At 34.7% G+C, this 16,004-nt stretch overlaps 2 protein-coding genes across 6 annotated transcripts in view; one reads left to right on the forward strand and one right to left on the reverse strand.

Moving 5' to 3' along the window:
• Window positions 1-5,409, reverse strand: part of LOC137652269 (ATPase family AAA domain-containing protein 2-like) — a 102,471-nt gene extending 97,062 nt beyond the window's left edge. For 2 of the 5 annotated variants that reach the window (XM_068385549.1, XM_068385546.1), the window contains exon 1: window positions 5,008-5,408. In XM_068385549.1, coding sequence (XP_068241650.1) covers window positions 5,008-5,118 — 111 coding nt within the window. In that variant the 5' untranslated portion in view covers window positions 5,119-5,408. Of the gene's footprint in view, window positions 1-5,007 lie in introns of all 5 variants that reach the window. The other 3 variants (XM_068385548.1, XM_068385551.1, XM_068385550.1) reach the window with 3 other exon arrangements.
• The window catches only part of tefu (Serine/threonine-protein kinase tefu), a 912,746-nt gene that overhangs the window by 388,554 nt on the left and 508,188 nt on the right, over window positions 1-16,004 (forward strand). The window lies entirely within an intron of this gene.

The raw sequence follows: 16,004 nt of genomic DNA on the forward strand, positions 1-16,004 counted from the left end.
GCTTTTAATTTTTGTTTTGAAAATCTGAGATGACCCTTTTGATGTTTAAAAATTGAGATGCCCCCTCCCCCACACACACTACACACTGAATTGACGATGATACTTGTGAAGTCACCCAAGCCATCGGATATAGCATGTTTACACAGGAATAATGATACTTTTAGGGCCTAGCCGAGACTGACCTGATATGAAATGATCAGAACAAATACGTGCGTAGGGTAGTGCGGATTCACGTAGATCAGCCCGTGATATTCTGGTCAACCACAAGTCACGTCTGCGCTTGAATAATTCTTCTGTATCTTTGTCATGATTCTGAATAACTGCCAGTATGCGTTAGAAACTCTTGTCATCTCTTTGTCCTCGATTCCCACCGCCAACAGTAGCGCAAAAACTGGGCATTGTGTGAATGTGAATGTGATGAGATGGCTAAATATTCAACAGTTCAACCATAGCTATTCACTGAATGCGTCTTTGTTTGCCCTCCAAGATGGCGGACCGGAAGTTTGATGACGTGTATTGAAAGGACTCTATTACTGCACACTTGTATATTTTAGCCCAATCAATTGTCAAACTGCGACAGTAAATCAAGGGCTTACTAAACCCGTTTGATCACAAATACAGAGCAATATACCTCTAAGAGGTAAAGATTAGTTCTAACAAATGACTTCACAAACTCAAACGCTAACCTCTAACAAAATAGCTTAACACACGAACTCGATAACCACCCCAAAATGGTCACAAGCAAATGATCCACAGAAACGAACCAGGATATTACCAAAAGATCAATACAATATTGCCGATAAAAGTAAATGCTAATGCATACAGTACAAAGTTATGCCTTAATGCAATTGAAATTAGCCACCCTCTACGATCTCACAAACACCCTGTAGTCAAGAACCTAGGAAATAAGACTAGCAAAGGTCTAAAGATTTAGTCTAATGGAACAGAATTCAAGTGTCTCGCTGATATGATGGCAAGGATATAGGTGAAATTTGCTCCTGCCAGTACTAAAGCACTTTCCTTTGGCTAAAAATATTTTAATTGCCCTGAACCTGTCTTGGTGGTGAGGGTCGTTCTTGCAGGACCTTAATGTCGTCGTTTGATACCGACCCACACTCAGTATGCCCAACCTCTAGGGGGCGTCGTTGAGAACAGGGCGCCCTGTGATGAGTAGGGAGAGGCCTGCCTCCCAGTGGAAGAAATTTGGGCATCGCAGAAGGCCCTGCATGACCTTTCTCTCTCAGTCTCACTCGGGTGCGAAGAGATCACGAGCTTCTTCGCGCATCCTTTCATTTATTTCCGAAGCTCCTTCTCGCCCGTCTTCCTCCGGGAAGTGATCAAGTATCAGTGAAAACTAACTCATGGGAAGCCTTGCGGCTTTGAGGGGATTGTTGCTTCCCCTAGGAAAGCACCTTTTCCTACTGCTGTCAAGGTGCCCTTCTCTCTTTCAGATGTGTTGCAGGCTTGGATGTCCTTGGGAATTTCTTCTTCCCTTCGAAGGAAGCGCTCTACAACTCCTTCAGCATGGGGCTAAGAAGGATCCTTCGCATGTGGCTTCCTTCACCCTGGGCATTTGCGAAGTCCTTCTTTCGCCCTTCGAACAGCCACCTGCTGACGACCAGCCCTCTCGCCACCCTACTGCATTGTCGTCTCCTAACCTGCAGCCCTTTATTTCTCCCCTTAGGAATACTTCCAGCCCGCTGACTAACGTCCTTCCCAATGCAGTTGTAGATCTTCAGGCAGCCAGCGCTACATCTGTTCTTCGATCATAGGGACGAGACACTCCATCTTCTTGTCCTCCTGGACGATCATCTCCCGGGCATCATTCGCGACGATTCAGAGATAAGACAAGATAAGAGATAGCAGGTTGTCACGATCTCGGCGCTCCTCCTACCAAAGGCGTTCTAACTCTGGAGCTTCACGCTCCCAACACCAAAAGTTATCACGATCTCAGCGATCTTCCTCATGAAAGCGATCTCTCAGAGTTCACTATCCAGAGATAAACGCTCTAAGTCACGATTTGGATATTCACGTTCAAGTTAAAACCACCTAGCACGGTAATCAAAGTATATTATCACAATTATCTAAAAATGTTGCAAGAACAACTACAGAATGACTTTGAATGTAACATCACCTTATCCAAACATAGTACTGTAAAGTTCTTCAGGTTTCTACTTAACTAAAGGAGATTAGCTCTCCCAGCCTACCACATAACCAACCTCATGGGAAGCAGAAATGTATCCTAACCTAACCAAACCCTTACCTCACAAAGGACCCCAGGACCCAAACCTGGCCTATACTATACCACACATCATATACACTTCGAAGGGAGATAAGCTTTTACCCTCAAGCACAGGATGCGTTAACACATTCCTTGATGCAGGTTTAGAAAGCAAGCCTAGAGGACAACCTCTTTATCTTTGAGAAAATCCTGGTATTCAGAATTCAAACACATTTTTCCCTGGTACTTTCAACTTATTAATCAACCAATATTTATCAAAGGGACTACAATGCAAAGCCTAACCCATTATAATTGATTTCCTGTGGGCAAATAATTTATTTAAACTGTAATTACCAGGATTTCTTTGAAGCATAAGCATGTAAAAACAATCTTTTGTTATATTGTACTGTAAAACTAAATAAACTACTTATTCACCCCTTATAAAGCTATCTCATGACAAACATGAAATTCAAATTAATTTATACCAAAATACAAGAATAGATTCCGCTGGTATAATTAGCGTTTCGAAATTATGGGAAATAACTATGACAACATGTGAAGGATATAGCTAAAAGACTTAGTAAGCTAAACAAACTGTTTTGAAAGTATATATATATATATATACTGTATATATAAACTGTATATATATATATATATATATATATATATATATATATATATATATATATATATATATATATATATATATATATATATATATATATATATACACAGTATAAATCATCCAATATGAATCTCATTAGGACTTAAAACAGGTAAAATTACAGCTTAATACTATAATCATTACAGAGAAAAGGAAACTAGTACATGTGTATTTTATGGCATTTAAAAACAATTTTGAATTATGGCAGGTGGTAAACTACTATAACTAAAAAAATAGAGATTTCCACTAGTTATTGTAATCGAAAAAGTTTGAAATGCCTTTCAATATAGCATACACCAGTCTCGAACAGTAAATTACGTTAGAAGCAACACCTATCGGAACTTTTCCAACAGTGCAAAGGAGTTTCTGATGACGAGTGTCTAGATGAAAACGGTATGGGGAAAATGGAAATTTTTAATTAAAATCTGCAAAAATATTAATACTGTAGTGGCTCACGATAACAGGATATGGAATTCAAAATAGTGTAGCTGAAGAGCTCTAGGAGCCATTGGATAATGACGGGGCAGGATACCACTTGTTCAAAACACCACTTAACCAAAACTAAAATACAAGCTGTGTTCGTACCTACTTACCTAAATGAGGCCTAACGTACCCCTACTACCACCTTAGACTGCCGTATTCTTAGAAATAGTTTGAAAATAAAAATGTGGGAGTTATGGGGCATGGCCGTCATCATACACCCCGAGCTCCATTTGATTACAAGTACTTATATCCTAATATTGAACTATACTATAAACATAAGCTTGACTAAGAAATATGCATAATGGCAAATTTTCAACAATCAACGGCAAGATCAATTTTGGAACTTCATGGAGAATATAAACAGAAAATAGAAAATTTTATCTGCTCGAGGTATATCACCTTGCTTTTTAACAGAAATGAAAACGGTAATATTTCAGTAAGAGTCCCATTTGGCCATTACCACTTACCAGTACATAGGAACTTAACGATTTTCGTTTTTCGCGAGCAAAGCAAGCGCACTGCGGAACAAAAACCTAGATTTTGGTAATATTTCGATAGTATCGTTAATGGTTTTTACTTCGCCGTGCAGTAGCTTCGCTCATGAAAAAAGAAAAACATCAAGCTTCCATGTACTGGCAAGCGGTAAAAATGTTGGGTGGGACTCTACCGAAATATTACCCCGGCTAGCACATTACTATATACATGTAACCATATTCCTTTTGCTTGGCGCAGCCTTTGTAGAGCTCGTTGAGAAGGACCAGGTCAGTAATTAAAACTTGGGCAAATACTTAATATAGCACAATATTCATAATTAAGAAAATTTTTAACAATCACAAGTACACTACCTGGCATAAGGTTCCCCACCTAACCCAACTTAGGACGCAAGGTACCACCAAACCATACTTCGTAAATTGTAAAATTGGTTTGTTTATCAGACCAAGATAAACAAAAACTTCCACAAATAAGATTCGTCTGTCAACAAACATTCGCCTTCAGATTAAAACTAGAGAATAGCCTAAAAAATTTACGAACAAAACGATGTCAAAGGTAAGAAGTAAGCCTACTCTAACAGGAATAATCAAAATATGTTTATAAGTTAATGTTTCTTTGTCCTTTTCAACGTGATTTTTGTTATTTTATAAATTACGACATGCAATTTAAGTGTCCCACGGTTTCCTCGATGAGTAACAGCAATAAATTATAAATTCATCGATAAATTAATAAGTTTTCTCCATAAAATAAGGTAGAGTAAGTTGTCGAACCTTACCGTCGTTTAGCAAACCTTGCCGCCATTTGAAACTCTTATCGATAGCCAGGCTCAAGAGATATATACATTTCTGGTATATAATTAACATAATTCCTTATTTATTTAATTCATTATTCTACGGATATGTACAGGCATGATTGCCAAGAAGTAATAACAGCTTAAGGTAGGTCTAAGAATGGCTACCACCAATGCATTAGACTTTTCGTAAATTTCACCCATAACGCTCATACCCATATATTATTGCCAATACCGAATATCGTTCACAGTACAGTTTGTATCGTAGTATCGTAAATGAATGATAGATAACGTATTAAGAATTTTTGGGTACGAATTTCAAAGACCTTCCAAGACAAAGAGTGCAATAGGCCTTACCTCGTCCTCTGGTTCCTGCAAAGCTCCTCTGGTACTTCGACGCGATTCCCTCGATGGCAAAGAGCTTTCCCTTCCAGCTTCTGACACAGGATTGCCTCGAGTCGATACCATAATTCGAAAAAAGGCTCAACTCTTCATTGGTGTCACGGGTTAATCACACAAACAGTTTCAACAACAGAGCAGTCACTACTAGGACTACCCAAGTTACCCAACCGGATAACTGTAGGAAACAATATAGTGCTTCCTTTAACGGTTCAATATTCGTTATGCTGGAGAATTTACCGTCTCGTTTCCCCCTTGCAATAACGTATTTAAAGTCAAGATTATCTAAAAGAATTAGAAAGATATTCACGCTTTTCAGCGAAGAGGTTTTCTGTTTGTTGATGCGCAGCAATACACTAAGTGGAGAAAATGGCGCGAAAACTTGAAGAGGCGCCAGATGACGCACAAACAACCCCGGTTTAACGTCCTATTCTTTTTAAAAATTAAGGTTTATTTTGATAAATAAACGTATATATAAATATATACGGCTAGTCTTAAATAAATTACGTTAATTAGAATAAAAACTTGAAGGGGTGGCATTCGTAACACAGCTTAGCTGTCCACCCGAATAACCACTTCATAACGTCCTCTTTATTTCAAAATTTAAGTCTTGTTTTGATAAATGAATTTCTATATGGATATATACAGTTTGTCTGAAATAAACTACAATAATTATAATTCCAATGTGCATTTCAATTTGACTACAACAGAGAGGGCGCATTCACAAAAACCGCTTGTAACTGTCCGCCTCCACAACCCCGCTTAAACGTCCTCTTTTCTTCACAAAATGCGCTTAATTTTAAAACATGGTCCTCCATAAAAACATATAAAGTTTGCCTAAAATATACTACGTTAATTTATATTTCTAATATTCATATTAATTTAGCCACAACGAAAGGTATCAGTATAGTGAAATTCTTGATGGTACCACTCCCACATAAGATGCCGAATCATATTCATTAAGGTTTTATTTACTTTGTGCTTTTTCTACTTCAAGAACGCATATCCCATTAGTGACATGTTTAGATTTATATTACATTCGGCTAGCTTGTATTGGTGGTTTTAATATAGTATCCCAAATATATTTGTAGAAAATGTCTTCTTAAGACGAGCAGGTAACTACAATACGTCTCATTAAAACAGCGTCGGAAATATAAATGATTACCTTTTTAATCTTTGAATAATTGGAGTTGATATGAAAATTGTGTTGCTAAACGACAAAATTACACATATCCTGCTGAGAAACATCAAGTTTCGGGCTTGAAGGCGACACTAAGACATATATTCTTAATACAAATTATGTATTCTTCGATTTGTCCTCAAAATCTAAAATTAATGTTGGACATTAGCTTTAAATCATGCACGAAAGTGCATGAATGAAAAGAAAATTCACTTACGTAACGCATAAATAGATTTATAATTGTCAATACATGATTGAATAACAAGGAATATTTAACAATGTTAATTTCGGTACTTAAAACCACGGTCTAGTAAGGGAGCTCAACCGTGTTAAAAACAGAATTTAACCGGCCTACTAGAAACACATTTGTTGTATGCACAATATATATATATATATATATATATATATATATATATATATATATATATATATATATATATATATATATATATATACATATATATATATATATATATATATATATATATATATATATATATATATATATATATAATATATATATATATATATATATATATATATATATATATATATATATATATATATATATATATATATATACTGTGTGTATGTACATAGTCTGGTTAACATTTCGGGATAGCTTTTTTTTCTAATAAAGATAAGATTTTTTTCGTCATTGTACTACAAAATTTCTAGCCTGTACTTGTAGGCTGACCTTTTTTTTTAGCTTCCCTTTCTAATCAGCCTTTACACTCTCAAGTGTGAGGGCAGGTCGGGTCTAGAACTACTCTTTTTGTCAAAAAGGCATACAACCTTTCTCTCAAGAAAAATTTGCTGCTTCGGGAAACAAGATCTCTAAGTAATGATTGGTGTAAGGAAGAGCTACCAGTTACCCTTTTAGTCAGAGACCCTTCTGTTTATTGCTGGCCTGACTTTATCATCACAACTAAAACTGTTCAATCAACAAAAAGTTTGACGTGCATTGCTTCTGTTAAGGATTCTCAAGAATGGGCAATGGACCCATATCTGATCCTATATTATGGGGGGCCGGCTTTAGAGTTTTGTCCTTTTCTTCCATGAAATATGATTCATTTAGTCATCAACAAGTTCTGGGAGTTGATTAATGCAATGATGGCTCTCATAGCCACTTATGGCCTCAATTCACTGATCTGTGGTTGCACCAACTGAGGACTGATTTGTATACTCCACAGGAGTCAGGCCAGAGCTTCTCATTTTTCAGCTATTCGTCTGGAATCTATACAACGTCACACCAGAAAGAACAGGTTTTCTCAAGACTGTTGATTGTAGCATCAAGGTGGTCATCTTCTAATCTGTATTATTATCAGTGTCCTACTTATCATACTCGGTGTAAAGCAATATAGGGTTCTTCTATCAACATGTCTCTAGATAGCTTAAACTTCTTGAGGTGCATATAGCACAGTAAAGGTGTCTGTGCACTAAAGGTTCCACAGTATGTTACTGAACTTTTCAGCTTCTTCAGCATATTGAGTGAGTTATTCACCATGTTGACTTTGAAACTTTCCATTCATAACCTGCTTCTTTGGATTTGGTTAGGTTTTAAAATGTTTTTTTAAGAACCTTCGTATGTTTACCGACAAAATTTCACAGATGAAACTGGTTCTCATAACTATATCTCCAAACAATTATTCCTCGCTCAAGAGGTTAACTACTGCAATCTAATTGTTCAGTGGCTACTTTCCTCTTGGCATTATTATTATTATTATTATTATTATTATTATTATTATTATTATTATTATTATTATTATTATTATTATTATTATTATTATTATTATCATTATTATTATTATTATTATTATTATTATTATTATTATTATTATTATTATTATTGTTATTATTATTTCTTCCTAAGCTACAACCCTAGTTGGAAAAGTAGCATGCTATAAGCCCAGGGGCCCCAACAAGGAAAATAGCCCACTGAGGAAAGGAAACAAGGAAAAATTGAATATCTTAAGAACAGTAACAGCAGTAATATAAATATTTCCATCATAAACTACAAAAACTTTAACAAGTACCATGGCCTTCCACTGTCTTGAGGTAGAGTTCTGTTGCTTGAGAGTACACCCGGGCACATTATTCTATTTCATTTCTCTTCCTCTTGTTTTTCTAAAGTTTTTATAGTTCATATATGAATATTTATTTCAAGGTTGCTACTGTTATTCAATTTTAATTGTTAATTACTTTTCTTGCATAGTTTCCCTAGTTCCTTTCCTCAGGGGGCTATTTTCCCTGTTGGAGCCCTGGGGCTTAAAGCATACTGCTTTTCCTACTAGGGTTGTAGCTTAGCACGTAATAATGATAATAATAACAATAATGATAAAAATTATAATAATAACAATAAGAATGATAATATATACATGTATACACACACACACACACACACACACACACATATATATATATATATATATATATATATATATATATATATATATATATATATATATATATATCATCACCAATTGTATTAAGAACACCAAAACTCCTTTGATAGTTAAATTGAAAAAAACTGTACTTTATGCAGATTAAGAGGAATAAAACAAGGAATTTGAGTTATAAAAAAATTGATAACTCTATTAAGTGGTACTAATTATCTGTTCATACGAATTGCTTATCACCTGTTCTCAGTGCCAAAGAAATCATATCATTGTAACAATAGACAGTTGAATATGGATGCTTATACGATTTTTTTTTCTGTTTGTTCAAGTTTTCAGCGTACTTGTTTAAGCGGGAACTTTATATTGTGATGGGTGGAATGTTGAATATTTATTTATTTTCTACTTTATTTAACAATACATAAAATTTACAACATTCAATATATATATTCACTTATGGCATACTTATAGTTTTGCTTCAATATTGCTTTAAACTGATCTCATGAACATTTTTTAAACTGGCTTCAGTAATGATTTTATATCACGGCTATTACTCCCATATATATATATATATATATATATATATATATATATATATATATATATATATATATATATATATATATATATATATATATATATATAACACATTCATACATATGTATACAGTATAGAAGAAAATAGATAGTGAAAATATTATGAAATAAAATTAATATCTATCTAAATCAATAAAGCTAATTATTATCACTAATCATCAATCCAACGAACTAGATTTTAAACATTACACCACAAATACTAAACACAATAAACCAAACACATCGGGTGGTTGAATCAGTAGAACTTCATAAGTTCAAAGTTGGAGCAAATGCTTTTTTGTTGACCAGGCGGACATGAGTCTTTTTATAGTTTATTTATGACATATTTGTTTTTGATGTTTTTAATAGTTTATATATGACATGTCTGTTTTGACGTTGTTACTGTTTTTATAATGATTTATTGTTAATTTGTTCTCTTCATTTATTTATTTCCTTATTTCCTTTCCTCACTGGGCTATTTTTCCCTGTTGGAGCCCCTGGGCTTAGAGCATCTTGCTTTTCCAACTAGGGTTGTAGCTTGGATTGTGGTAATAATAATAATAATAATAATAATAATAATAATAATAATAATAATAATAATAAAAATAATAATAACATGGAATTCTATCATAACTCCACAAGATTGTTTATCACTCAATGTATTATAAGAATTAAACATACATATTTTCACATAGGGATTGGAAAGGAAGGAAAACTGACATATGTAGCTTGAAATGTTAACAAGTTCAGTCTCAATATTGATCACTTATATAATCTATACAAGCTGAGAAGAAGAAAAAGATATACTCTGTCGAATATCGATAAGCCTTCCACTGCAACAATAAAAGGTGTGCTTTCGGCAATTGCTATCAGCGGATGTAGTGCGTATATTGGTGACGTTTTACTATTCTTATAGCTTCTAACATAACTTGTGTAAGTGGCAAGAAAGACAAATATGTTACCAATTCGTTATTAAACGTCGTCATCAGATTATCATATTTGAAAGAAATCAGCCAATTGAAATTGATGTATCTTTTCGTATAAAATTATCGTGTTTTGTCTGTCGGGTATTTAGAGTAACACACAATGTGTACTATATATTAATTATCAAATTTACATTATTGAATCACTTAGAAAACAAGAAAGTCTTCAGTTTCTTCTTGAAAAAGCCTTCACATTTTCAATCTTTTGGATTACTTGTAGCTTGAGAGAAGCATAGTTTAACCTAGGCTTACTGATAGTAGGTTGGCCAGGCCTCCAGCCACCCTTTGAGATATTACCGCTAGAGAGTTATGGAGTCCTTTGACTGGCCAGACAGTACTACATTGGGCCCTTCTCTCTGGTTACGGTTCACTTTCTGTTTTTACCGAATAGCCTGGCTTATTCTTTACAGATTCTCCTCTGTCCTCATACATCTGACAACACAGATTACCAAACAATTCGTCTTCACCCAAAGGGTTAACTACTGTAATAATTGTTTAGCGACCACTTTCCTCTTGGTAAGGGTAGAAGAGACTCTTTAGCTATGGCGAGCAGCTCTTCTAGGAGAAGGACACTCCAAAATCAAATCATTGTTCTCTAGTCTTGGGTAGTGCCATAGCTTCTGTACCATGGTCTTCCACTGTCTTGGGTTAGAGTTCTCTTCCTTAAGGGTATACTCGGGCACACTATTCTATTTCATTTCTCTTCCTCTTGTTTGGTTAAAGTTTTTATAGTTTATATAGGAAATATCTATTTAATTTGGTTACTGTTCTTCAAATATTTTCCCGTGTATCCTTTCCTCACTGGGCTATTTTCCCTGTTAGGGCCCCTGGGCTTATAGCATCCTGCTTTTCCAACTAGGGTTGTAGCTTAGCAAATAATAATAATAATAATAATAATAATAATAATAATAATAATAATAATAATAATAATAATAATAATAATAATGATACACCCAACTGTCATTGTTGATAATTATCGAGTGACTGCGATAAATGTAGATAAAAAGATAATAAAACAGCAGTTTAAATGATGAAGAACACTGAAGCTCCGGGTCTTCGGCGCCTAATCAATATTTCTACAACAACAAAGGCCAATCATTACCCTACTTGTGACGTCATCTAGACGTTTTGCATAAAAGCTAAGTAGCCTACTCGATCCTTTCCCCATTTTCCCCACTTCCCTATCCTTATATTATTATTATTATGTCTGTTAGTTCATACGTATGTGCTCTAAAGTGTTCAGTTTAGCCATAAAAGAAAAAAAAAACGGTCTGGCTAGCTAAACCTGTACAACATTCAGTGATCCTGCAAACGTAAATGGCTTCCCATATGCTTGAGTGCATGAATGTGAATATTTCAGAAAATGATTAGATATGTCGAATTATTTTCCATGTTCTCTTGATCTTATAACATTTAAACTATAATTGTTCATCTAATTCATTGTAATCTTAACTGAACCCTTAATCCCTTAGAATATTTTTATTCATTACTTTTCATATTATTATTATTATTATTATTATTATTATTATTATTATTATTATTATTATTATTATTATTTTTATTATTATTATTATTATTATTATTATTATTATTATTATTATTATTATTATTATTATTATTACTAGATGAGTTTGCTGAATTTCTTTCCTTATTAGGCTATTTCTTTTTTTTATTAGAGCCTTATAAGGCTTATAACATTCTGCTTTTCTAATTAGGGTTGCAGCTTAGCTTAGTTGTAGTAGTGGTAGCAGCAGTAGTAGTAGTAGTAGTAGTAGTAGTAGTAGTAATAGAGTTGACCAGTAATCATTTGATAAAGGATGTAGTAGTAAAATAAATCATGTAAGTGGAAAAAACGCAGTTTTATTTATATAAGGCGCTCAACGGGAACATATTTTGAGAAACTAAGTAGACCTACAGGAAATGCAAAAACTCCTATAGAAAAAAAATCGCTTATGCTACACATCCTATACACCTTGGAAAACTCTATCATTATACTAATTCACAAAGACAGAGAGAGAGAGAGAGAGAGAGAGAGAGAGAGAGAGAGAGAGAGAGAGAGAGAGAGAGACAGAGAGAGAGAGAGAGAGAGAGAGAGAGAGAGAGAGAGAGGGGGGGGGGAGATCAGATTGAAACATTTAGGACCGTCAACAACAAGTATGATAAGGAGTGTACTAAGGGTCTTTTCAGGATAAGGGAGGATAGTGTGACAAGAGGCCATGATAAGAAATTATTCAAGACAAGAGCCAGGCTGAACCGTTACAAATACTCCTTCCCTAACCGTGTGGTTAACTTTTGGAACAATTTGCCGGATGAGGTGATACACTCAGAGACAGTGACACAGTTTGAGTCAAGACTTGATAAATTTTGGAAAACACAGGATCAAAAATTCAATTATAAAGCTCAGATAAGCACCACGTACCACCACCACCCACATAGTGTCCTGGCTACCATACTGGAGCCACAAGCCCCCCTCGGGCCTCTTCCAGGAAAACATCTTCTTCTTTAGATTGCCCGGAGCTTTTCTCCGGACAGGGGCTTTTTGACGGTGCGTCTGGCCCCTAGGAAAACATCTGTAAGAATCTGTAGAGAGAGAGAGAGAGAGAGAGAGAGAGAGAGAGAGAGAGAGAGAGAGAGAGAGAGAGAGAGAGAGAGAGAGAGAGACACAAAACATCTGAAAAATTACCGCCCAGTACGTTTACTCTCCGTAATTTATAAAATATTTACTAAAATCATATTAGGGCGAATAGAAAGACAGCTAGACTTTAATCAACCAAGAAGAGAGCAGACAGGCTTTAGAAGTGGGTATTCAGTAACTGACCATATCCATGTAGTTTACCAGCTAATTGAAAAATCAACAGAGTATGACAAACTACTATGTATGCCCTTTACAGACAACGAGAAAGCTTTAGAATCTATAAAGAAAAAAAAAAACCTTTGCAGCAATGAAAGCCCTTCAAAAACAAGGAATAGAAGAATCTTGTGTTAGAACACGTGAAGATATATATATATATATATATATATATATATATATATATATATATATATATATATATATATATATATATATATATATATATATATATATATATATATATATATATATACAGGAAGTGCAGTAATAGAGAAAGGAGTTAGACAGGGAGACACCATCTCTCCTAAAGTATTCACAGCATGTCTAGAAGAAGTTTTTAAAGAATTTAGATTGGGAAAATGTAGGAATAATTATTAATGGTGAATACCTTAACAATTTAAGATTTGCAGATAACATAGTTGTGTTTTGTGAATCGTGGGAGGAATTACTAAAGGTAGAAGATTTGAATACAGAATGCAGAAGTGTAGATCTGAAAATGAATATGAGTAAAACTAAGATAATGTTCAATGAAAATGCTTAGAGACAACAAATAAGATTTATGGACGAACCTCTAAAGATTTTTAATGAATATAGTATACATACTTGGGACAGACAGATCTCCCGGACACGTGATCAAAATTAAAAGAAAGATAAGCATGTGGTGAAGAGCATTTGGTAAACCAAATTAAATTATGAAAAATAAATTACTACTTTCTAAAAAGAAAAGTGTTTAGTGAGCTGTTGCTACCAGTATTAACGTATGCATCAGGAACTTGGAGCATAAACTAGTTACAACTCTGTATGGAAAGAATAAGGATGGGAATTACACTAAGAAACAGAAAAAGATACAACATGGATACGAGAGCAAACCAAAGTAGCCTAGAGGTTATTTTAACAACATTTAAGAAAAAGAAATGACAGTGAGCAGGATAAATAATGAGAATGGCAGACAATGAATGGACCTTAAGATAACAGAATGGGCCCCTAGAAATTGTAAAAGAAGCAGGAGAAGGAAAAGAAGACAACGGATTGGTGAAGTAAGAAAGATTTTGGATGTGGACTGGTACAGAAAGACCATGAACAGACGCAAGTGGAAAAGCTTGTCTTTACTTTGATGGCTGCTTTTCCGGTCCCATACAGCAGAAGAACCCTACTATCTACAGGACCTCCGCTGTCGTTTTACCTTGTCCGTTCAGAGTATTTATCGTTTCAGATCACGCATTGTTCATTTACTGTTAAATCGTCACTGTTGTATGATTTTTGAAATAAGAAAGTCTTCAGTTTCCTCTTGAAAGCCTTAATGTCTTCAATCATTCGAATGTATCGTGGGAGCTTATTATATAGTGTCAAGGCTGCATATTTAAAGGCTCTAGAGCCTAAAGTAGACATATATATGGGTTCCAACTGTTTGAGGCCATCTGTAACTATTCTCGTGTCGACACGATTAGTTGGGTGCGCAATATGTAGTAATTCTCTTAAGTATTTTGGACGACCGGTTCTGATAACTTGGTGGGTTATTGTACACATTTCAAATTCAATTTTCGCTTTAATCGGCAGCCAGTGTAAATCGATTAGTATGGGGGTGATCCTTTCTCTTGGTGGGACACCTTTTATCAGCCTTGCTCCTCTGTTTACTATGTTTTGTAATTTCTTAAGTTGCACTTTTGGTAAATTGTGATAGATAGAGTTGCAGTAATCAATCCTGGTAATAACAGTTTATCACAAGTTTCTTTACAGAATTTTCGTCCAGGTACTTTTTTGTAAACGCAATATTTCTTATATAATAACCAGCAGTTTTTATTACATTATTCATTTGGGCATTTAAAGACTGGTTGCAGTCAAGAAATACACCTAAATCTAGAACTTTACTAGACATCGGCACCGAGTCATCATTTATGTTCATTTGAATATCACCCAAGTTCTCACGCTGTTTCTCTTACCCACTACCATGAATTCAGTTTTTGTTCTCATTTAATTTTAGTTGTTTAAATGTCATCCATTCTCTAACACTATCAAGGATTCGGTTAAGAGTTTCAGTAGTGTCATGGATATCATTTATGGAAAAGTAAAATTGTGTCATCTGCAAATAGTTTGAACTTCACGCCATGCCTTTGTATTTACTTTTACTTTTAGGGGTTTATTTCTCGCCCTCCATCAGACAGACACTAAGAGTCTGTTCAGGTGGGCCTTGATGTGTGAAAATAATTTCTTTCCAGTTTGTATTTTGCTCTGTATCTTTTCAGTTATTCGCTAGAATTTGTATTCAGGCTTAATAGTTTTCTGATCACTATTATAACACTTTCCAAAGAGATAAGTCTTCAGTTTTTTCTTGAAAGCTGCCACATTTTTGCTATTCTTGACATCAAGTGGAAGGTCGTTGAAGAGTCTGGATGCAGTATAACAAAAAGTTCTTCCTCCTATTGCATGATTCACACTAATTTCGAATAGTCTATATGGGTCATCAGCATGTCTAACTCTTACAGCAGCGCTAGTAGCTTGAGGGTAAGGGACCAAGCAATCACAAAGATATTTAGGCTTATCACTTGTAAGTGCCTTGCGAGTCAACAAACAAATCTTAAATTCAATTCTAGCCTTAACAGGTAACCAATGTAGATCGATCAGTGCATGAGTTATTCTCTCCCGAAATTTAATGCCTTTTATCAGTCTAGCCACCCGGTTTTGCACATTTTGAAGCTTTCTTAGTAGTGTATTGGGCAATTTATAGTACAGAGAATTGCAATAATCAAGCCTTGATATTACGTGACTCATCACTAAAATTTTTGTACTGCCCTCTGTTAAATATTTTCTAATAAATGCTATGTTTCTCAGGTGATAGTTACACACTTTCACTGTATTCGCTATTTGATCCCTCATTGACAAATTACAATCTATCAGTACACCCAAATTTTTCCCAACAGGCATAATTCTAACATCAGCGTTACTTTGAAATAACTGGTAATTCTTCAAAGC

This window comes from Palaemon carinicauda, chromosome 13, assembly GCF_036898095.1.
Source record: "Palaemon carinicauda isolate YSFRI2023 chromosome 13, ASM3689809v2, whole genome shotgun sequence".
In the NCBI taxonomy this organism is placed as follows: domain Eukaryota; kingdom Metazoa; phylum Arthropoda; class Malacostraca; order Decapoda; family Palaemonidae; genus Palaemon; species Palaemon carinicauda.